This window comes from Ruditapes philippinarum, unplaced genomic scaffold (assembly GCF_026571515.1).
Source record: "Ruditapes philippinarum isolate M1 unplaced genomic scaffold, ASM2657151v2 ctg1524_1_1_1_1, whole genome shotgun sequence".
NCBI lineage: Eukaryota > Metazoa > Mollusca > Bivalvia > Venerida > Veneridae > Ruditapes > Ruditapes philippinarum.
This window is the reverse complement of record NW_026854840.1, coordinates 49187-74512: the sequence shown is the minus strand read 5'-3', so window position 1 is coordinate 74512 and position 25326 is coordinate 49187. Positions and strand designations below refer to the sequence as shown.

Sequence of the window (25326 nt, the reverse complement as noted above, 5' to 3'; positions counted from 1 at the left end):
GTCCATATTGGGTAGAAGACCCCTATTGATTTTGGGGTCTCAAGGTCAAAGATCAAGGTTACTATCAACTTTAAACTGGAAACAGTTTTCGCTCAATAATTCAAGCATTAATCAACCTACAGCTAAAGTACTTTCTGGCATATAATGCCCCGCCCAGCGGTGCTCTTGTTTATACATGTGCAATAAGTCAATAAAACAAAAGTATCCAGCAAGGTTATACGTTTACTCAATTCGGCCGGTATTCCATCTATATGTGAACGTGTAACACGAACGTAAAGCAAGAACGTAAAAGATTGAACAAACGATTTACTATTGCCAGTATGGAATATCGGCGTTAGCTCGACGTTAGTGCGAGACGCCATGTGAGCGTGAAGCGCAAGCGCGAAGTCGATCACTTCCTTGTAATTATTTTTCACTCTCACCGACGACATTCACGGAGGAGGAAGCAAGATGAAATGCAAGCCAAAGGTCAGAGAATTAAGAAGAAAATATCCTGTATTATGAGGAACCTGTACACCACTTAGTTCAAGAGATGGAAATCAGTGAAGAAGAGTTTGAATGTTACTTTCGTTTGAACAAATAATTTTAAAGTGGAATCTTGTATATACAACAGTACTATCATAACCATACTCGCAAACAAAACTACAAGAACAAAAATAAACATAAATTCTTGTGAAATTTTAAACGGAAAAACGAAATATTTTGCTTTTTACCCATGCTTGACGGATGTATGTAATATAGTGAGTCCATGAAAAAATTCGCATCACTTTTCAGTTTAACGCTCACGTATAACATTTACGTCGCTCTCACGCATGCATGGAATACCGGAAATTGATCAAATAACATAGTCATTCTACGTGTTTGTACCGGGTGATTGTATTTTCTAAAATAGAATTTCAACAAGTGAATTTATTTCAAAAAAATGTGTAGTAAGAGTTCGGATCATATCCATTGGTTCCGTTTTTATTAAGAAGTGTTGGTGGGTTGTCGCAGTCCTGGTATATCATCTAAAAATAAAAAAGGAGTGGTTAGGACGATAGTTCAGTTAAATACAATTTCATGTGTTTTTTTTCTATACATTTGAATTTATGTTTCAGTTTTTTCTGTGCTTACCGGTTTCGGAGATTGTATTCCTCCGCCGTTTCAGATATTTTGTTTGATAAGTAAATAGTCACTTGCGGAGAAGCTGGATAGTACTGGCTAGTTATCAAGGTAAATAAAGTTCATAAGATGGAATGACAAAACAAAATAGAAAATTACACAGACAAGCAATCAAAGTGCAACAAAACAAATCTTGACATGTTTTTTTCCGTTATCACAAATTACACTTGTACTCAAACGTGTTTGTATTTCATATTATTTTAGTTGTATACGGGACTGAAAATAGGTAAATTTGAAGGATCTTACCAAAAACCCTTCTTTACACATCCCAGGCTCATATTCCAGAAATACACCTGCAGACCCGATTTGTACTGATCCGTTGATGAAGGAGGCGACGGGGGTGTGCGTAGGAAGCGTTCCGTTCTCACAATGGTCCATTACCTGATATTATTAATTAGCTTTTAAATAAAGGCATGTTTTTACTTCAAATGTTAGGCCAATATGAAGTTCAACATGACATTATGACCATTATAAAACAAGGCCATTATGCAAAATGTACGGCCCTTATGAGAAAACTCGGCGATTATGAGATTGGAGGATTTTGACTGGCTCTCCAGCTCAGCCATTATGAATCTGCTTTCCTTTTGCATTGCAAAAAGAGCCGCCGAGATATTTTAAGAACAACAGAATTTAACATAAATTTTGTTTAGTTCAGTACTTTACTTTTATTAGAATATGTGTTCTTAGTTAATGAAATTGTCAATGATTATTTGTTCTCATAATGGCCTTGTTGGGCTTTAGACTGTCATATAAGCCTGATCATTCTAATTTGACATTCTTCAGTCCATTAACAAGGCCATTATACACTTACCTATTAACATTATAATAAAAGTTACAAACCCTTTTTTAATTATGATAGCAAAAACTGTTTTGTATGAATTGTCAGATAATATCATACATGTATGTTATTTTAAAATAAATGGTAATAAGGAAGACTTTGAACATGGTGTTACAAATCAAACATCAGGAAGTTAAGAAGTGTTGATGAACACCAATTATAAACCACTGAAAAGTAAGGGGAGTTTGCAAATTAATGGAAACCTAGTGATGTGTAGGCTAATGAACAAAGAAAAGCCCTTTCTACCGAAAAAAAATTTATTCATGTCAGGAAATTTACTTGTATAATTGACACAGACAGCCAAATTCTATTTTCTGAAAACAATATTTTCAAAAGTATGGCGTCTAAAATGTACGGAGGACATTTATATATATGGCTTTTCCATACAAACGTTTATTTGTTTACCGTAGGAAAAATAATCAAAAGTTTTTTCAACCTTTAATCCTTTCTGCCACGAGTCGACTGCTCCAATATTACAACATGTCATTGGTAATGCCTCACTTGGTGTATGCTTCGCGTTGTTTTGGCAAATACTGGCTTGCGGACTGTTGACAGCTGTTTGAGTAATAACAGCATCTAAACTGCATAGATGCGTACATTTCGGCAGAACTTTGGAAAAAAATATAAAGAGACAATAAAATTTATGTCATCATAGAGTATTTCCGCAAATTTCAGGTATATAAAATAGAACTAAAGTATCAAATATTATTAATTGTATATTGCGTTTAGGAGGATAACATCATGTTAAAGTGACAATATTCTGATTTTTCTTGCTGAAAAGACAGTCTTGCTATCTAAAATAGTAACATATTTAAAAAAAAAAATTTACTATTATAATTAGCATTTGAAAAATAAATGATAGTGAAAAATGTTTAGGATTAACTATGAAAACGATCGTATTTATAAAAAATCACTGCCCCCAATCTTTAAAAAAATGAACGTTACCGATAAACATTTTCATGGGTCATATGGGTTGTTGTTTCAAGTTTTCAAGTTTCAAGTTTATTTGATTATCTCATTATCAAGGGGGTCATACCATGCGCACGCATCCTCAAAATTCTGATACCGCGAACACTTTTTCAACCGTTATTTTGAACAAAAACGAGTCATGTAAAGCAATCAGAATATATTATAATTTAATTTATTTTGCAAAGAATATTGAAAGTTTCACACAACTATTAGTGAATTTATTGAAGAATCAATTACACAAATAGCAGTCTACGTTCATAATGGGATCAATTGGAGAAAACTGGCGAAGACTTGCGTCAAGGCATTTGGAATAATAAACTGAAGGTAAGTACATATTCTTTGCAAGAAAGAAATTAAATTCAAATCTATTCTAATTGGTTTACATGTCTCGTTTTTGTTCAAAATACCGATTGAAAATGTGTTCGCGGCATCAGAATTTTGAGGATGCTCGAGCATGGTATGATCCCCTTGATTTTGCATACAAATACATAAACACGAGAAAAAGAATCCTTAATAAATATAAAATCATGTATAGAGAGGACAACATTCATTCAATAAAATGAGTTAAGAATGATTCTTATTTCTGTAGGACAGTAACGGATGAATACTAACACATAATTATTCACTTTTTACGTCACTATGCGGTTCAATGAAGTACTTTGAAAAATAGAAATCGACTATGAACGGAATTCGATAGAGTATCGACTTTTGTTTTTCTATGAAACTGACGCACAGCATTTTTAAGAAATACAGCGTTTTCATTGAAAGACAAATAAAGTTGGACACAAAAAAACTTTCAATGCATTCATATATGAACCTTTGTCTTTATTCGAAAAAATATTTCACGATGAAAATAAAAACTTTCTTTCGACAATTTTCAATAGCATATCACGACGTCACATTTAAAAAGATCTAGTTATCAATTCATTCCGCTAAGTTAACTTTATATCTGGATAAAAAAAATCTTTCACACCTATCTCACAATGATCTCCCACAAATCCACTATCGCAATCACATGTATAGTTTCCGGGTTTGTTAATGCACGTGTTGTTATTCTGGCACGGATGTAACTCGCACTCATCAATATCTGTAAATAAAGATCAGCAAAATCACTATTAATCGGTCATTTGGTTGGTAAGATGTTAATTGGTGTTCCCAATGCAAAAAGTTTAAATATATTTATTTCCCGAATATATACATATCAAGAAAATACAATTGTCATAATACATATCAAATCATATATTCAAAGAAAATGATTAGAACGGAAGACATAGTGCTTTAAAAATTCTTCTCCTAAAGAATTAGAATCAATTGCACCCCAACGCTTTCGGCTTGAACCCAGTCATGTCATGTCTGAGGAAAGTAAGGGTTCTGTTCAGATTGCCCTATTGTCTGAATAATTTCAGAGTGGTCTTCGTTAACTACTAAAATCTTGAGAAAAAAATGTTACGGTTATAAAACCTTATCAGGAATGGTTTTATCTTTTTTTCGTAAATCTTTTAAGATCCTAAAACCTTAAATGATAAAAAATTTAATTTTCTACATAGATCAACTGGGGCAGTTAAAACAGAAAGAATAAATTGAAAATCGTATTTGTGTACTATTTTAGCCCGATTTGAGTGAAAAGCATTGCAACGCTTTTCAATTTTGGATAATTTTTCATAATTTGAATAATCAGTCTGGAAAAACGGAGTGTGTAAATAATCCTAAATTTTGCATGCATGTTATTGGTCTAGATGTACATCAAATAGAACATTGATCTTGAAAAATTATTTCCAGTCCCGTCATGTCAAAATAACTCACTGAATTCCCTTCAAATTCGATTAAAAAAAGGTTTAACGAAAGAAACTGGTGGCATAATGTTTAAATATGTCGTGGGAGATAATGACGTCAAATATTTTATTATGCTTAACCATGATTGAAAAGGAAAAAATAACGGGGAAAAATCCAAACAAAACCCCGCTTATCCGATTCGGACAAACTTACAATGTACATACATGTATTATCACAGCAATAACGCAGGCAAATCTATCAAGGTGCATATTCAATACCTAGGCAATAGTTTTGTTTTTAATATCATTTCATATTTATATTAACTTTGCAGTATTTGTATATGATAGATAACCCAAAACATCGGATGAAAATTGTTGGGGTTGTGCGTGTTTTAAACAATTTACGCATATTTACTTGTTTGATTATGTTTTACGTCACACCGACACAGCATAGGTCATATGGCGACGTTCCAGCCTTATTGGGGAGTAAGACCTGGGATGCCCTTTCCTTTCAGGCACAAACAAGCACCAGAGGTTAACCTCCGACGTTTCGTAAGCTAGCTGGATAGTTTCCTCTCATGAAAGAATCCAAAGTCCCTGCCGGGATTCAAACCCACAGCCGTGAGAAGCAAGTGGTTTGATATATTTAAAGAACTAGAGTATGCAAAAATATTTATAAGCATAATCTAAGCATAATAACAAGTATGGAGAATAATGAACGTAACATGTTTTCATGATCAACATCATCGACAAAACACTTAAAATTAGTGAGAGTTCTATATAAATTTAATTGCTTTATAAGAGAAAAAAAAATTATATAGAAAAATCATTCTCCAGACGCTAATAAATGAAAAATATGTAACAAATCAAACCTTCGCACGTTTTACCCTCAAACCCATCTGCGCATGTGCAAGTAAAATTTCCGATTGAATTGTTACACTTTCCATATGCACCGCAGATCGAACTGTTGCACTCATCGATATCTACAGCAAAAAGTGTGCATAGGCTATATATATAAACCATAAAGACAATATAAGCTTTTCTTTTTTTTAATCTTATCTCTATATTACATTTAGAAAAAATAATCTTCGTTTATAGAACAACGGTCTCAAAAATGTTGTTAGATTTGGTTTGGGTTATATACATGTCTATAAATACGCAGGTACGGGTCAATCAAACCGAGCCTGCAACATTTTCAATTATGTTGTATTGGACTTTCTTTAGGGATTCTTATTTCAATCTATTGCCCGAATAACGGGTAGGCGCAAACGTGTGCTAACAAAATATATTCTAAGCATCGTTGACATTGACCCTACTAAACCAAAGTTAGATTATCTACCTATATCAAATATGCTATCAGTCAATAAATCAGAGCAGCATTGCCCGTGTAAAAATCTTAATGCACTAGTGACTTCTTCTCCCTCCTCTCAAAATCATAGGACCCCACGGGATATTTACCTACTAAATAGCTATGAAAGACATCAGTTATTAAATGAAAGCTGTAATAGCAAATATGTTATGGATGTGTAACAAAATGTAATCAAGTATAAGTGACTTTTATCGTAGTGCCAAAGTTAAAGCATCATGACCTTGACCAAAGTGACTCTTAACTACACCTTTATTTATAAGACTACCAAAGAAATGTTCAACACAAATATGAAAGACCATTGTCAATGAATAAAGATTATTTAAGCAAAAGAGTAACTTGAATGATGAAGAGTTTTACAGGAAGATAATTCAAAATTCAAGCAATGTGTCATTATGGTTCCTGAACAATGTACCCCATCTCTCACGTTTCAAAATAATTTCCAGCCAAACATTATAATTTAATTATGTATCATAAAGGGACATAAATAAAGTACTTACGCTCACTAGTCTTTATAATCATGTGGTGTTTCAATGATTTTATAGTTTTTGGGCAATGTACTTTCTCTAAAACACTGTTCTTTCTCTAACTGGTCGACGATTTTGTCAAATTACTATTGTCAAGACAAGAGTGTGACAGAAACACGGACAATGCTTCGACAATATGATTTCCCTTTCGAAAACATGTTAATACGACGAAAGGGTAACATATATGTTGCCAAAAAAACCCAGAAATTTACGAAGCTTTACGCTACCTATCTTTTTTCAACTTTGGAAAACCTTGCTTATAAAATATGTGAACGGTCAGTATTGTGACAGCGATCCGAAAATTATATTGTTTTTTGTTTGTTTTTGTTTGTTTGTTTCCACAAATTTGTCCAAGACATGTTACAAATATCGGAAATAAGCAATTTATGGTTAATGTATACCATTTTAGGCCAATGAAATTATTAGGAATATATAACAGTGTTAAAGATGATTATTAAAAATGATATAAACAGACCGAATACATACCTTCCGAGCAAAACCGTCCTGTCCATCCTTCGCTACAGTTACATTTGAAGGAACCAATTTCGTTTGTACAAGTAGCACCATTGCGACACAGAAGCCCTCTAGAGTTAAATATCGCACACTCGTCTAAATCTGGTTTAAAAAAAGAATATATCACAACACAACGCATCTAACATCGTATCTGATACTCTAGTATAAGAAACGTTGTATCTTAGTTTGGAGACCTTTTTGTTGAACATGTGTCAGGGTTAAATCGTTTACATATACAAATGTACATGCACAGTGCGTTAACTGGAGTGCAGGTTACCCAGAGCATACCCATTGATTGGCTCATTTTTGCTGGGGTTTACTTATTGTGTTGGCAGAGAAAGGGATATCGATAGAAATATTATATATTCAGGTGCCCATTAATTAGTTACTTGTATCATATTTATCATATTGTGACAACAAGGAACGTTTTTTTATTTTGCCCCCACCATAGGGGGGGGGGGGTATAGATTTACCCTTGTCCGTTCGTCCGTCCATCCGTCCATCCGCACCCACAGGACAGTAATTATGTGGCTAGAGGGACAACAGGTAACTGTTCTTTCTCTTTGATGTCATTTATTCTGTAATGCTTTTATGTGGCTATTTTCTTTTGTGTGGCTAAAAGAACAATAGAGAGAACAATAGAGTAGCCACATTATTACTCTCCTGTAAGAACGTCCGTCCTTCCGTCTGTCCGTTCTCTTTTTGTGTCGTATGTAGCTCAAAAAGTTATTAACCTAGAGTCATGAAGCCTTACAAGAATGTTGATCAGCATGTGAAGTTGTGCACCTGGGTATTTTCATGTGGATATATTTAGCATTATTAGAGTTATTGCCCTTGACTTAGTAAACATTTGCAATTTTCAACTTGTGTCGCACGTAACTAAAAATATATTTGACCTAGAGTCAAGAAACCTTACTGGAAAGTTGATCAGCGTGTGAAGTTATGCACCTTGGTATTTGCATGTGGATACATTAAGTATTTTTAGAGTTCTTGCCTTTGAATAAGTAAAAATTTCCAATTTTCAACTTGTGTCGGACGTAACTAAAAAAGTATTTGACCTAGGGTCATGCAACCTTACGATAATGTTGCTCAGCATGTGAAGTTGTGCACCTGGGTATTTTTATGTGGATTATTAGCAAAAAAAAAAGACCTAGAAACATAAGATTGACAAATCGGTGGAGTGTGGGGGCACCCTTGTCCTATGAACACATTTCTAGTTTTGCCTATGATACAAAAAAGAAAGAACATAAAAAAAATCGGCAATCTACGCCCCTTCGTACAAATCAAATAGCCTCGTGTTTCCATGTTTTTTTTATAACATAACCCAATCAAGTGTCACTTTAACAGCAAATAAAATCTTTAGAAAATACCTTTGTGCCAATGTATGCATAAGTTTTTTTACATCCAATAAGGGAATGAATATATTCACACAATAATGCATTATATATGTTTTTAGATAAACGGTTATAAGCCAATCAAATACTCCTTAAAGAAACACTTTATAAATCATGTACTCGTATGTAACATCGATTCTCATTGGCCGACCAAAAATATATACAATTAATTCAAAACATTTGCCCTGTCCAATATGGCGGGCAATTACAGGTGTATCCGCCATTTTTATTCAAACAGGCCCCACTGTTCTTGCACGGGTGTTTGTGACATTCGTCAAAATCTTTAAAAAGTAGGATTGTCCCAATATTCTCAGGAAAGATGAACTTAAAATGACTACTATAGTTTCGAAGCAGCAAGAAGAAATGAAAGTACCTATGTCACAGTTACTTCCGGTCCATCCAGATGTGCATGAACAGTTATATCTCCCAGGTAAGTTGGAACACGTGCCATTATTCTGACATAGATTTGTTGAGCACTCATCTACATCTATATTAAATCATATACAAGAGATATTGTGTCATGGAATTGTTCGGCTGTAAACCAATATTTCTTTTTCATTCATTAAAATCTGAATCTGTCAATAAACCTTAAGTGATCTTGGAAACAATAAATAAGACAATCTATGTTTTAAAGTTTCAACTCATTGCTTTCTTGAATAAAAAAGAATTTCCTCATATTTATATATATATGAAATTTATATATTACAACATCAATAGTTCATTCTTGTTTTCACTTTTTGCATGTAACATCTTCAAAATTACTGAAAGTATTCACTTAAAACTTTATACAAGTTGTCGGGTCGATATTATAATCGAAGACTCATAAACTATTTTTATGGAATATAGCTCTTTTTGAAAGTAAAAATTATTCAGCAAATAAAATCTTTAGAAAACATAATCTTTGTGCCTATGTATGCATAAGTTTATTTACATCCAATAAGGGAATGAATATATTCACACGATAATGCATTATATATCATTTTAGATATACGGTTATAAGCCAATCAAATACTCCTTAAAGAAACACTTATTACAAATAAATCATGTACTCGTATGTAACATCGATTCTCATTGTCCGACCAAAAATATATACAATTAATTCAAAACATTTGCCCTGTCAAATATGGCGGGCAATTACAGGTGTATCCGCCATTTTTATTCAAACAGGCCCCACTGTTCTTGCACGGGTGTTTGTGACATTCGTCAAAATCTTTAAAAAGTAGGATTGTCCCAATATTCTCAGGAAGGATGAACTTAAAATGACTATAATAGTTTCGAAGCAGCAAGAAGAAATGAAAGTACCTATGTCACAGTTACTTCCGGTCCATCCTGATGTGCATGAACAGTTATATCTCCCAGGTAAGTTGGAACACGTGCCATTATTCTGACATAGATTTGTTGAGCACTCATCTACATCTATATTCAATCATATACAAGAGATATTGTGTCATGGAATTGTTCGGCTGTAAACCAAGATTTCTTTTTCATTCATTAAAATCTGAATCTGTCAATAAGCCTTTAGTGATTTTTGTAACAATTAACAAAACAATTTATGTTTGAAAGTTTAAACTCACTGTTTCTTGAAAAAAAAAAAGAATTTCCTCATATATATATATATATACCCAAGTACTTTCGGCGTATTATGCCTTCATCAGGGGTGTATTACATGTATAATGTGCACACAATCGAGCACAAAATCTCAATACGTGTGTACTGTATAGTATCAAAAATTGAAATTGAGTTCAATTTTTGATACTATAAAAAAACAAAAAACAAAAACAAATAAAAGTACCTGTGTTACAATTACTTCCGGTCCATCCAGCTAAGCATGCGCACTTATATCCCCCAGGCAAGTTGGAACACGTGCCGTTATTCTTACACGGATTATTTGTTAAGCACTCATCCACATCTATATTTAATCATATATGAAATATTTTGTACACCAAAATTTCATTTTCATAGTTTAAAATCTGAATCTGTCAATAAGCCTTTAGTGATCTTGGTAACAATTACAGTGTACATGTAGAAACACAATAAATGTTTAAAAGTAACTGCTTTCTTGGAAAAATGAATTTCCTCATATCAAGGTATACATAATGTATTGGCTTTTTTTAACTCAAACCTTTTACACAGATTGGACCTGTCCATGCGTCAGTGCAGTTACAGTTAAATCCTCCATCAAAATTTGTACATGTGGCGTTATGTTGGCAAGGTGATTGCGAACACTCGTCAAGGTCTGAAATTGTATATAATATTATTTATTTTTACCCCTGATATATGGTGCTATATAAGTCTAGTATGTTTCGTATTTGTTAAAAATAAATATGAAATATAAATATGAAAGTGAGTCAAAACTCATATTTATTTTAAGGGACTTCTTTCGCCATTTTGTTTGAAAAATCTGATAAATAAAAAAGCAACTTTTTGTTGAATTTTGTTTTAAAATCTAATTCAACAATAGAAAATGGTCTAAGAAAATAAATCCGAACACCAATATCTTAAATGCAGTCATTAACGCTGTACAGATGTTTAAATAGTTGTTTACGTGACGTCAAGCTGCGCGTGCAAAAACAGTCAAAACAAGACCGCAAGGAGATTCGAAACCATTTTTCTCTGATAATGAAATTACATAAAAAGGTTATTTTTACGTTCTTCATGAAATATGGTATATATTATCACTCAACGTGATAAAATGACACATATTTTGACTTGCCTTCTGGCTCATGAAAATATACGCCTTTTATCATGTTTCGTGAATATATATTCAATATTTCTCTCAAACGAAAAATTTAATCCTCTTGATATCTGTGACCTCTGGGAATAGTCTAGAATCAGAAGAGTAAATCAATGTTATTATGAATATTCAGTTCGGATGTTGTATTTAAAAAAAGAAGTGCTCAGGCCGTCAACTTCTCGTTTGGCTTTTGGAATTATATTTCGAATATGGACGAATCAAATTCAACACACATGTATTTTCTTTATAGATTTATTTTTATCCCGATTCTTCCTGACAGTTTGTGTCATTAACAACACTGTGGATTTGTTAAGTTTATATGTCTTGTACATTATAGATACACAAACAGAAAATTCGGCGGTTTGGTTTCTTCTATGGTTTTGAACCAGATGACGAAAACCGAATGAAATTTTATATTAAACTTTTTCTACAAAAATATTTGAAATTATGAACGAACCAGATCATCAGATTCAACACGATTTTCAAATTAAGACAGACATTTCAATTTTAGGAACGTAATTATATTCTATCATTTTCATTATGTAAGTGTCAATTTTAGAATATTTATTTAAAAAAAACGTGGGCTTTGCCTTTTTGTTCACCTGCTATATCTTGAAATTGTGAAAATCGCGCAGAAGTTTCTTGTTTATAAACTCTTAAAAATAGAAACTAAACCGCTGCATGATCGTGAACGCGGCCACTGATTGGCTGATTGAAAGGTCACAAGAGGGTGACCTCCTATCGATTTCTATTAGATCTACATGTTAACATGAGAAGATTTTACATTAAGTTACACTGATGCTCTCATACTCTTACACCCCAGTTACACAGAGCCATCGGTGATTGATCGGTAGTTTTTTTAGCCAAATTATGGAGTGAACCGATGACAACGTATTTATCACCGATATCACCTATTGGTCACCTGTTTTCCACCTATCAACTGCTATTGGGGAAAGATAAGTTTCATCGGTGAAAAATTACCGATTGGGACTTTTAAACACGTTTAAAATTCTCGATCGGTGAAAATATTTTAAAAATTACCGACGGCAACCTATATCACGAGATGTGCAAGCTCTTAATCACCGATATCGCCGATCGGACAAAGGTGACCAAATATGAATCACCGGCCATATCTGACGGAAAGTGTTTAACCACTGATGACTAGCTATCAAACACCGGTTAATCAGCGTTACGCCCGATTTAGCTCCGATTTACAAACGATAAAAACCAAAAGTATTTCAGCATTTAATCATCGACCCATTCCCGTTTGAGTTTGCTTTCTGTCACCGATGGCCGTTTACACAGATAACCAGATAAAAATCACGCATGACAACCGATCATAACAGCGAGTAAATTTAAAATTAAATGACCGATTGGGGACCGACCGTCTGTGTAACTGGGCCCTAAGTTACGGAAGAAGGTCAATGTAATGAATATTGAAATTCTGATGGCATAATTAATTCTTAAATATCTAAGGAATATATTGCCAATCACCACGGAAGAAGGTCAATGTAATGAATATTGAAATTCTGATGGCAAACTGAATTTTCAAATATCTAAGGAATATATTGCCAATCACTACGGAAGAAGGTCAATGCAATGATTATTAAAACTTTGATGATACATGTATAATGAATATTTAAATATCTTAGGAATTTATTTTCAATCACAGGTCAATTTTAACTGAATATTTAAATTCAGAGGACATAATGAATATTGAAATGTTTCAGGTCAATCTTGCCAATAAATATTTACCTGTATCACAGTGTGTGCCTGTCCATCCAGGTTTGCATTTACAGCTATAATTACCCTCTGTATTAGAACACGTACCATTATTCAAACAAGGTTGTAAAATGCATTCATCAGCATCTGTAAAAATATTATAATAACCTTTAAATATGTTGTTGTTGCTGTTGTTGTTGTTGTTGTTGTTGTAACAATAGCACGACTTTTAATGTAATATAGTGGCAACAGTTGAAATAACGCTCGCGTGCATAATTCGTGTTTTTTTTTCTAAAGTATCAAAGGTAATTAAACGAATAAACGAACTCCACTGAGGTTCAAAAGTCCAGAAACATAAAGATAATGTTGGTCTAATCTTATATCAAAATGGAACATTTATCTTGAAATAATGTTTAATCCCATCGTGTCAAAAAAACTCAGGGGTGTTCTTTTAATGCTGGCATGAGTCCGAAATATGAGTCACAATAACGACAGTACGTTTAACTTTTGAAAAGTATCGATTTTTTATGTACTGTGTCTAAATATATCATATCATTTGTAAAACCTTTGATAAAATGAAAGAGAAAAAAAGGAAAAATATATCATAACATAAAGAATCGTTATATGAATAGTTATTTAAATAACGATTTCTTTAAAACATTCCCGTAACACATCATAAACACATTATGTTAAAACGTTTTGGTTTTTTTCACCGTGAGCACATGCTTGTCCCTCCCATCCTTCTGGGCATGTGCAATTAAATCCAGATGGTGTAAGAGAGCAAGTTCCATTATTTCCACACGGTGAACTGTCACAATCGTGGTTTTCTACAAGATTCAAAATCAAAATGATAAGATGACGACATTAATTGATAAAAAAAAACAACAACAAAAAAGAAAAATTAGGATCTTAAGTATAGGAGAATAGTCGACACATGTTTAAATTTAGTCTTGATAATTTAATTTCAAGTCAGTATTGTATTTTTAGTATCACAATTCTCTTTTCTTTTATTGGTCCCATTTACAAAAATACCCATATTTTACCCAGTTAATTTTTATAACTGTATATATTTTATACATATTTCCATGCTCAAGTATGAATTCATTTGAAGATTGCTCCGTACATTTACAAATTACTTCTAACATTCGTCAATTACATGCACTCCTTTATGAAGATGTCATTTTTTTATTCACTATCAACGGCTTTTGTCCTTGATTTTCTCCATTCTTAACAAGACAAAGGCTTAAAGCATCAAGATAAGCCACAAGATTCACGAAAATCAACTTAAAAAATAAGATATTAGGAAACATTTCAAGTTCAAGTAAAGATTGGTGTTTGCAATGTGTTGATAACATTCTTTGTTCACTTGATAATACATGTACATTGTATAATATTGTTAAATAGATTTTCCTTTTTTTCTTGAAAATAAGCAGTAATCTTTAAAAGGCGAAAATTCCAGTTATATGCATACACTATTTAAATATGCATACCTTTTTTGCAAAATAGTCCTTTCCAACCAATTGCACAATTACACGTGTAGCCACCAATCGAATTTGTGCACGTTGCGTTGTTCCAACATAAAAACCCTTTTGAGTTAAAGGTTTGGCACTCGTCTAAATCTGTAAAAGACATGGCATAGCATTCAATGATTTAAACACATCTTTTAAAATACATCTTGATTTTTATGTGATGTGATATAAAATCAGATTAGAGGGTACTGAATGAGTGCAAGTAAATTGTATGATATATTCTTTAAATGAATGGCAGAAGATCACACTTACCTGTTTCACAATTAGTGCCGGTCCATGCTGAGGGGCAGGCGCAGTCGTAGGTTCCATTAAGGTTATTACATGTTCCATTGTTTATACAAGGGCTATTCATACACTCGTTGACATCTTGTCCGGAAAATAAAATAATGTATTAATTTACTATTGTAACAAAATCGTGTCTCTTTAACTGCAAATACATAGAGTTCTAAATGATTTCTAATAGAGTTACCATCATATCATGATTTCTAATAGAGTTACCATCATATAAGACCATTATTGTTTACTTTTATACAAATGTGAATGAAAATTAAGACGCAGTAGATTAACGACAGCCGTTTCTATTTCTGGTTAAATTTTGGTTAATAAGTTCAATCCCCCTCCCACACAAGTGTTAATTGAAACAAAATGTTACGCCGGTTAAATTTTATCCAATTTTTATACATTTGGTTAATAAAATTTATACGTAACCAAGTGGTTAAATTTAACCGAATTGAATGTGTATAATTTAACATACATGTCTACATCGTGTGCAAAAGTGTTTAGCTAGTGTAGCTAGAACATTTTCCTTAGCAACAAATATACTCCGAAATTTAACATATATTGAGTTTTCCACGTACAAACAAACTTTTACATAAAAATACCTGTAAAACGCGCAAGACGTAGATCATTCTATTGTTAACGGTGTAACACCGTGTGAAAAGATTCCTAACTCCTTCCGGCTATTGACTGGAAATCATTTTTCAATTTTTTGTAAACAAAGACATTGACATTGACCTTAGGAGGGCCAAAATCAATTTATAAATATCAATTGTTATTACTATATCTAATTTCTAATTTTAGATATCGACCGGAAACCATTTTTTATTTTAAGTAACAGCGACCTTGACTCCCACCACCAAACCCACAAGAGGATTAAAAGAAGTCAAATGCACGGTCTCTTAGTAAGCTTGCTATTTGCATGCAATAATTTATTGATCAGATACCGTGTTTTAAGTAACAAATCCCACGCGAGGTCTCTACATAAATTTGCTATTGCATAATATTATTCCTAACTTTAGTTATAGACAGGAAACCACATGTCTGACGTCCGCCCGACCACAGCTTCCTAGTCGCCAATCTATTAAACAGGAATTTCAAAATTGAAAAAGCTCAAAAAACCGAATACAAAAGTCTCTTATCTGTTATTATAGCCTGTTTTATATCTCGCAAACTAATAATTTAATTTCAATCTGAAAATGTTATTTACCTGTGTCACAGTTTACATCAGTCCATCCTGACCCACATGTGCAATTATAACCGCCTGGTGTGTTATTACACGTGGCTCCATTCAAGCAAGTGTTTGATGAGCATTCATCCACATCTGAGCAAAAAAAGATAAACTGAAGATGTAAATCAACTCACTCCACACACAGACAAATACAATTTGAATCGCAACTTTTCGGCCCTTTCCGTAAGTCTTCACCTCGAACACAATACGCTCGTATCATGAATACACAGAACGGATACGGTATTTCGGACTAAACATGTAAACAAATAGTAATTTAATGCTGAGATGACAAGTTTATTTCCAATATATCAAGTCCACCTAAAAGAGGTGAATTCATAAAAACAATAGCAAAAGATACATTATTTATATATTTATTATAATGATTGTAGAAACCGAAAGTACAAGACACTAACCTGTTGACATTATATCGGATTTGTTTAAAATAGTAACATCAGCTTGTGGGCACATTTAAATTTAAATATTTTTGTCAGACATATTTTCAATCATAAATGTACCAAAATAGACTTATCACAACAGTATTGAGCAGTACCTAAAGACGCTTGCAGAAATCATGATCACAAGGCAGAAAAATACCTCTTCTGTTCGTCCATTCTTATATTATTTTATTCGTTATCGTATATAAATTGATGTGAAGATGTGTATAAAACATTTAAATGTACATTTCTTTGAGTGAAAAGGCAAGATTTCAGCATTTATTTCATTCATTTAAGCGCCTTGTCCGTTATATACCGGAATACGGCTCCAACACTTTTTAGTCTCACTCTTTATCAAATATATCCTGTAATAAAAATATGCAAAAATGTCGTTTATGACCGTGGCTATAATTTTTTCAAACGAGTTTTCTCAAGCTTAACAAACACACCCTAACAGTTGCACCTGAAACCATTTAACAAATTCGGTTGATTTTCTCAATATCTGACTCACAAATTTCAGAAAGACTAAACAAATGTGTTCTTGTAAAGTTGATGTAAATGAAAAAGTTACCAGTCTCGCAAAGGGTACCGCTCCAACCAGCAAGGCAAATGCATTGAAAGTGACCATCGGTATTATGACAAGTCGCACCATTTTGACAAAGATGGAACTGGTCGCACTCGTCTATGTCTGTGTTAATAATACATGACTGTATTGTGTTTGTAGCTCAATGGGAAAGGGCAAAGGAAACATCGTGAGAGAAACAATATTCTTTAAAAATATAGATTTTTTTACAATGACTCATCATAAGTAACATAACATTATGCTATAGATATCTACATGTACAATTGGCAATTTACATTGAATTGAGTCATTGGCGACGTTTAGTAAACGCATTATACCAGTAAATACTTAAATTACGATTATCTGTTACATTTTCTGTAGTCATAAGAACAATAAATTTAAAATAATTAGGGTGATTCCAATAGTATATTTTGGATTATTTAAGACGAGGTTGTTTTAACATATTACACAAATTAGTTTAATTTTTTGTTTAGCATAACATACAGTAAGAAATACCCATACCTTTGCCAGAGATTATGGATGTTAAGGAAGAAAAGACGACGTATTTTAAATAGATAACTTACTTCCATTCCGATTTCACCGGTCAAGCATACTTAGTAGAAATACGGTTTTAGGCATAGTAACGAAATAATCTCGATTATATTTAGATTAAGGTTTAAACATTGAAAGTCAGTTTCGACAATTTTATTTTTAGCTCAATGTTAATTAAAGTTTGAAGCTCATCTCATCCACTATCGACTGCGCTTCCCAAAAGCTAACCAGTACTTATTTCATGCACCGCTATGCCAAATAATTGGTTGAGGTTTGACAGGCCACCACTGTAATGTTAAACTAAGTCACCACTTATTTATATATATATCGATATAAAAATATAAATTAAGTAAATAAATGGCGCTGAAATAAATACCATTCTCGCAGAACTGGCCATCATATCCAAGTGGGCAGTTACATTTCACTTTATTTGATTGAGTATTACTGCATGTTCCATTGTGTAGACACGGATTATGAAGGCAAACGTTACTATCGGCTTCGTAAAATAAACAGTCAATTGATTATCGATGTAATACAATGTACATATTGTTTCTCGTCAACACAAAACCAAATGAATCAAAATGTAGATTATGTAAAATTAACAAAACATTCAATATTCATACATTGTAAATGCAATATACCCGTACATTAACAAACAATAATGCTGATGACAAAAACGGAATATCAAGATAGACACATGATTCATATAAACTTACCAAGTTGTACACATCTTTTAGCAGGAAAATATTACAGACATGGACCTAGTTTATATTAAAGTATATGCCTCGTCTACTCGACATAATCTTTGAAACATACGATTTTTTTAATGATCGAGGAATAGGTTTTGAAGGAAATGCGCATGCGCTAACCTTTGATGCTGCAATCTATGCCTGTGAAGTTCTTTTCACAGTTACATGTGTAGAAATTACCATGGTCTTTGTCAATACAATGCCCACCATTTTTGCATGGATCACTTAATCCGCATCTTGTTTCTCCTGAATCATTACAGAATAAAGATATATTACATATGTAGAAAAGCATGTGGTGACATTTCAAAAACTTCTTCAATTTTCAGGTTCATTATCACAAATTCACAATTTCAACTTTATGAATTCACGATTTCAACATTAAGAAATCAAGAATTCACGATCTCAACTTCAAGAATTCAAGAATTCACGATTCAACTTCACTAAAACTTTAAAAATTAACGATTTCAACTTCACGAAGTTGAAATCGTGTAATTCAAAACATGTGTTCATAAAGTTTAATTCATGAAGCTGAAATCGTGAAGTTGGATACATTAAGTTGAAATCGTGAAGCAGAATTCATGAAGTTGAACTCACGAGGTTGAATTCATAAAGTTAAAATCGTGAAGTTAAATTCATAATGTCGAATTCATGAAGTTGAATAAATGAAGCTGAAATCGTGAATTCTGGAAGTTGAAATGGACCCACCGGTCGTGCATATGGTCCTGTATGTTTTCATGCATAAAATGTTTGTATTAATATAAAGATATCAAAAATATCAAAATAACCATCTGCTTAAGGCGTTTCGTGGAAACAGGAACACACATTGCTATAAGTTAAGAATTTTGAAACATTCGTAAATGTTTTTAATGTGGTGATAAGGGGGCTTTCATTGTCACTCTATCGTGCCATTCCAAACTGTAAGCAAGAATATAAAATCTTGTAAAAAAGCGTGGACAATAATCCGTAACTCACAAAATGACATAAAATGAATGAAAAGAAATTATGCCAGTTAACTGCAGGCGATATGGACAACGCCATGTTTGTTCTTGAAAATAAACTTCTCAGTATCATTTTTCTAGTGGTTAAAATTACAAACAACATCGCTTTTAAAATTGTGAAAGCTTTCTCGATGATTGGCTGTTTGAAAGATCGCGGTATGACAAGCTATTGGTGGCCGTCAGATCCTAATGGGTAGCGTAATTTAGGAGCTGATTTTAGTCAAATTAAAAATTACTATCGCCTGGAATATGTAACGCTATGTCATACCTGAACAATCAGTTGCATTCCAGATCTGATTATATCTTGTCAAATCTTTGAAATATGAAACAAAGAAAAATATATCTGAAACTCACTTCATTCATATGCTGCAAGAAATCTTTTATTACAACATAATTTTCTGAAATAATGCTTGATAAAACTAAATAAATAAAATAAGATATAAAACAAATAAAACTAATAGATAAGCACAAATTTTCATTTATTAAATCTAAATTGAGAATGTATCATTAAAAAGCTTCAATATTAAGAGAACACATTTTGCGTGTTTTCGTGTCCTTCGTTTCCGTGTGTATCATTTAGAATTACACAAATACACAATGCACGTTTGCAACTCGATAATGTATTAGAATAAGCCATTAAACAGAACAATATTGTTTAACATTTGCCTCATCGAGACGTTGAACAGTCCTGAATTCTAATAATGCTGCCCTTTTTGCGGGTATAACTTTTCCCCATTATTAAAATACAGATAAAATTATCTATTTTGTTTCGCATTGAATACTCAATAATTTCAAATGGCCAAATGTTTCTTAATTTGGTGACTGTGATATCCTTTTTACCTCCGATTGATAGCGATCTCTTGAAATTCATCAGATTGAATCTACTAACAAATCATCTTTTGATTGTAATAATTAAACCATACCATGTAATGTTATAGCAAGTGTCGTTCCTAATTCTCCGTGATAAACAATCTCGGACATTGTAATTACTGGATTCATTGCCAAGATATGACCACAAAATGTGTTAAAAATGAGTAAAATCCAGAAAAACGACAACACAAATTTGTAAAATAGAGAAGAAACATACTTGTAGTTTTCAAATTGAAGGAATCAAGATGACAGTCATTGAAACATTTGCAAAGTGAGATCTCTGTGTGCGGGTCGTAATTACGTAAAGTAGAGTCTTGCAAGACGAATCTTTTCTTCGTATCTAAAGTAGTAATATATTTAACTAATACAAACTCTATTTTAGTTAGACGGTATAGAAATCTAAAAGCTTATAAACTCTCAGATCCGTTTCTGACACCAACAAGTACTTGGCAATGAGGAAAGTTTGCTGCTCAAAGAAACGACGGCTTACCCCTGACGAGGTTTGAACCTACGCGACTAGTAATCTTTAGATAACTAGTTCGAAGCGTTAACCACTCGGCTACGACGCCACACATGTATTAGTATTAGAATTGATAGCTAACACATGTATTCAGACATTTGTAAGTCTTGACATATTACATTTAAAACATATTTATTTATTTATTCATTTTATTTCTAAAAAAGAGTTTTATTCTCGGTGTACTATTATAGTGTCCGAAACGATACTCGTCGACCAATTTCCAAACCATCTTTTTCTTCTGCTGCTTACATATACTTACAGTGATTAAGTATTTTGTACGGTAGTCAAAAAGCTACCTTATTAACATTTTCTTACTCTTGTGACAAATTATTTCACATGTATTGCTACCTTTTAAGTTGACAAGCACATACATGTAACATGCTCTAGAACTATTATTTATATGTTATTAAAATAATGTTTGCCCTTTCTAAGGAAGCGAAAATGTATTCGAATATGAGGCATAATGTGGATAAGAACAAAAGAAGCTAGATGTAAATATTGGATAAGTACATGTGTACTTATATATTTATACCCTTCCTTTACGGTGCCTAACAAGGTCTTCAGAGCGGGTCACGGGCGCCGACAGAGGGCGCCCGCTTAGCGCCAGAACCTGGGAGCTTGCGCTCCGGTCCCCGCCTCACTGAATAAGTAAAGAAACGATAAAAGTAGTGGTATTTCACTGTTGCCTCGCACTAGGGGGCGGGCTCCCACTTATGCTACACCTAATTACATTTTTTTCTATAAACAATATTCAGGTTATGCATGCAAAGAATGTGTTTGCATACTATCTTGTAACGAAACGTAATTTCTCATCTATCAAAAAATGCTCATGATTATTAAATCTTTTTTACCTATTGTTTTTTCCGTAACAGCATAGCTGCAACTCAATATAATTGCTATCAGCAAATGCCAAATGTTAACCTAAAACAGAAACAAATAAATGATCAAAGGAAAATAAATATAACGCATCCAATTAAATATCAAAAGTGTAAGCATATACAAAGTAGACAAAGCAGTGCTCTTCCTGTTCAAACGAGAAAGTAAAGATACAGTCAAACTTTTACAAGACTTTCCGCATGTTAAACTAGTGCTGATGATGGTAGTGGACAAACCACTTCTCGATAGTGGATGAATGGTTTTAGTGTTTCTTTGGCCACCTTGTATAATAAAACTGCTGTATGCAAATGTACCGTTAAATACAAACATGGACAAATATCCACCTATGCACCTTTAAGTCTACGGCGCAATTCGGTATGTATATTTTGGACTAAAGTCACAAAATAAAACAAAATCAAAAGAAAGGTTTAAGGTTATTGGAAGGTGTTTCTCATTGTTTGACCTGCTACACTTTGAATTGTATTGACTTGCTAAACATGGTACACAATAAATAGTATAGAATTGCAAGAAATAATACACATTTAATTGTATGGGCTTGCAAGACATGGTATATATTGAATTGTATAGGCTTGCAAGACCTGCTACATATTGAATTGTATGTATGTATGTATGTATGTATGTGCGTTCGTGCGCTCGCGCGTACATACGTACGTACGTACGTGTGTATGTATGTATGTATGTATGTATCAAGCTTTATTCGACAAAACAAAAATTCAAATTTCAAACAAAACAAATGTTTATAAAGTATTCTTAAGGGCAATAATTTACCCTATAAACTTTATTGTCATTACTTTAAAGTCATTGACATAATTTCGTTAATTTAAGCATAAAACGGTGACCCAGGCCTTCTTATCAAAATAGTTGGAAGCCAGACGACGGTATTGCTTGTCAAAATAAAAGATTTACGTATATGAATATTTACATGTATAGATATCTAAGTTCCTTTCTTCATAAATATAAAATCAGAAGTCACTATGTAAAATTACCTGAAATTTTTCGTGTTGTTTGTCAATGAATATTAAGATTAAGGGAACGTGTTTGTACAACTTTTATTTTAAGTGGTTTGGTATGATATTAAAATCGTTCCATTTTGGACCAATTCACTTTAATATTCATAAAATATATAACAAACATATTCTTAATGGTACTTTTCATCTTTTTCACAGTTATAATTGGGTAATGTATGGATTCAAATATATATTTAGAACTATATTTCTTTTTCTAACGACATAAATAAAATATTTATTTGTTTATTTTAATTTGTTTCTCTAGATATCAGAAATTCAATAACTCAATAAAGCACCGCTTTTATTTAATAATTTATGTAAACTCTCATCTTTTTTAAGCGTTTAGATACAATGGCTTTTGGCATTTAAAGTTTAATGTTTAAGAAATAGAAATAACTTACCATTCTGACCATTTAGAAATGCCAACATTCCCTTTACGTAAATTGTACAAACAACGACAATAGTCCAATATACAGGACTGATTGTCAAACATACAGTTGATGTTCAAAAATATTTTCCGCAGTAACCTACAAGATAAGATTTACAGCGACCCTTTTATTTGTAAAATAATAATAGTAAGTACATGAACATTGTAAGATCATTCCCACGACTAATGATTGCTCAATCAATTCAGCCCGATGCCGAGTGGTTAAGCTCGCTTACTTCAAACTACTTAACTCAGATAAGTGTAGGCTCTAGCCGTGCCAGCTTCTTCAAATTCTACGTGTGATAAAGCTAAAGCTATCTATTAAGCTTACGGAACGTCGATGGTTCTACTCAGGTATCCTTTGTTCTTGAACTAATGTACGGACTGGGCACCTTAGTTATTCCTGTGCCAGTAAAAGCTGAAGTCGCCATATGACCTATACTGTGTTTGTACGACGTTAAACACAACAATAAAGCAATTGATCTACAACCTCCAAATACTTAATTTCGTCTGACCAGAATTCTGTCTCGCTAATTATCGAAAAACATTTTTGAAGCAAAGGCTACGTTTTGGCAAGATTTCAAAGAACGATTTTTTGCCAAAACATATTTAGGTGAAATATTGGAAGCCTTGTTACGGACGCCCATAACAGTTCTTTTGCACCTGCTATTGTGAATGTCAGAATTAATTAAAAAAAAAAGATAAACTAAAAGCAAAACAAACAAACACTAATCAAAAAGTGAGTTGAAATACAATGTATTCTGCTTGATTTTTTAAAGATTAAATTGTATATAGTAAAAAAGGAAACTTGCTTATAACAACTGATCAACCTTATGTGCTGTAAAAGATATTCGTCAAGTTATTTATACTTGAATTCTAAGTAAAAAGAAATACAGTTAATGGTGGACAAATATAATTTTAAAAAAGCACCCATTTTTGTCATTCTTAGATTGTAAACAAATATATAATTTTTTCTGGTCACTACTGCACATGCGCCAACGATATTGTAACATAATAATACATAATACACCGTATTTATATGTCAGCCAGCGTTGCGTCTATAATATATATTTTAGTAAATTTTGATAAAGTCAAACTTTATCAATATAAGATTATATGACATAATGTCAAAAATATTAAACACATTTTTCGATCAAACTGGAAACATTTAGAGTAGGCTATTAATTTTGAGACGTAACTCATAAACGATCTTATCTTTACTTGTAGATTTCTTTCCATGTATAAGTTGACATGAACATGAACTGATTTAATCTATTAGTAAATGATCTCGGTGAGATATAATAACATTGATTTGGGCGAGGTGGTTAAGGTCGTTGACTTCAAACAGCTTACCCGTCACCACTGTTTGTTCAAATCCCAACGGAGATTCTTTCATGTGAGCAAGCTAACCAACTAGCTTAGGGAACGTCGGTGGTTTTACTAAGGGGTCCGCTCGTGTCTGAAATAATTCACAAAGGGCACCTGACGCCTTCCTCCACCAGTAAAGCGGAAGTGTCACCAATTGACCTTACAGTGTTGGTGCGAAAAATCCAATACACTCCCGCCCCAAACCCATAATAATAGGAATCGTGTTTTCGCACTGAGCCCCGCGTAGTGAAAGTATAGCATGGCACAAATCAGCCACAATACCGAATAAATATGAGAATTCCAAAGATTGAAAAATCATATTAATAGGGTAATTATGAAAATGTAGTATTACGTCCATACTAGTGAGGTCAAACTTATCGGCCCTTTACTTCACACTTCGATCACAGACTTTGAATGCGTCCGTTATAGTATAATACTTCACAAATACGGTACAGATAAAACTAGTTCTGTTCTGTTCATTAAACATAATTTTGCGGAGAAAAAATGTACTGTTTTATTATGATATCATTAAATTCCCATGTATAGGTAAAATGGATTTTAATGATGGCATTTCAAATATAACTGCATATAAAGGTACAAGTATACGCACATTAAACAATTTTCTTCGTATAGTGAACGAATAATTGTAAAGTCTGTTTATTGTAGATTTAACATCTCTCCATCATCTAGCGCCTGTTTGAGTGGTATTTCATCTGAATCAATACTCCCGAATTTTAAAGGTTTGACTGTATTATTTACGGGCACTGTAACTTAATATATTTAGCATCTGAAATTATAGTAATTATCATTTAAATGCATTCCTGACAAGAGGGACAACCGTAGCCCAGTAGGTAACTTCAATGCTCTGGGTTCAAATACCGCTTTGTATTCTTTCATGTGTGGAAGCTAT

The 25326-nt window shown here is 32.9% G+C and overlaps 2 protein-coding genes across 2 annotated transcripts; both read right to left on the bottom strand.

The window, feature by feature from the left end:
* Positions 1–851: 851 nt before the first annotated feature.
* LOC132741245 (fibropellin-1-like) lies at positions 852–13681 on the bottom strand. The gene is made up of 12 exons (XM_060729371.1): positions 13678–13681; positions 13030–13164; positions 10663–10776; positions 10333–10449; positions 9843–9956; positions 8914–9027; positions 7120–7248; positions 5613–5723; positions 3942–4055; positions 2436–2608; positions 1408–1542; positions 852–1007 (listed from the first exon to the last, which is right to left on the bottom strand). The coding sequence occupies exons 1-12, from the start codon at positions 13679–13681 to the stop codon at positions 915–917; spliced, it is 1353 nt and encodes a 450-aa protein (XP_060585354.1). The 3' UTR covers positions 852–914.
* LOC132741239 (fibropellin-1-like) lies at positions 13189–23034 on the bottom strand. Its single transcript, XM_060729365.1, has 11 exons — positions 23023–23034; positions 21569–21638; positions 20415–20537; positions 19596–19640; positions 18450–18575; positions 17957–18076; positions 17038–17154; positions 16012–16125; positions 14778–14891; positions 14487–14615; positions 13189–13823 (listed from the first exon to the last, which is right to left on the bottom strand). Exons 1-11 carry the CDS (start codon positions 23032–23034, stop codon positions 13681–13683), a joined length of 1113 nt encoding a protein of 370 aa, XP_060585348.1. The 3' UTR covers positions 13189–13680.
* Between the last annotated feature and the right edge of the window lie 2292 nt (positions 23035–25326).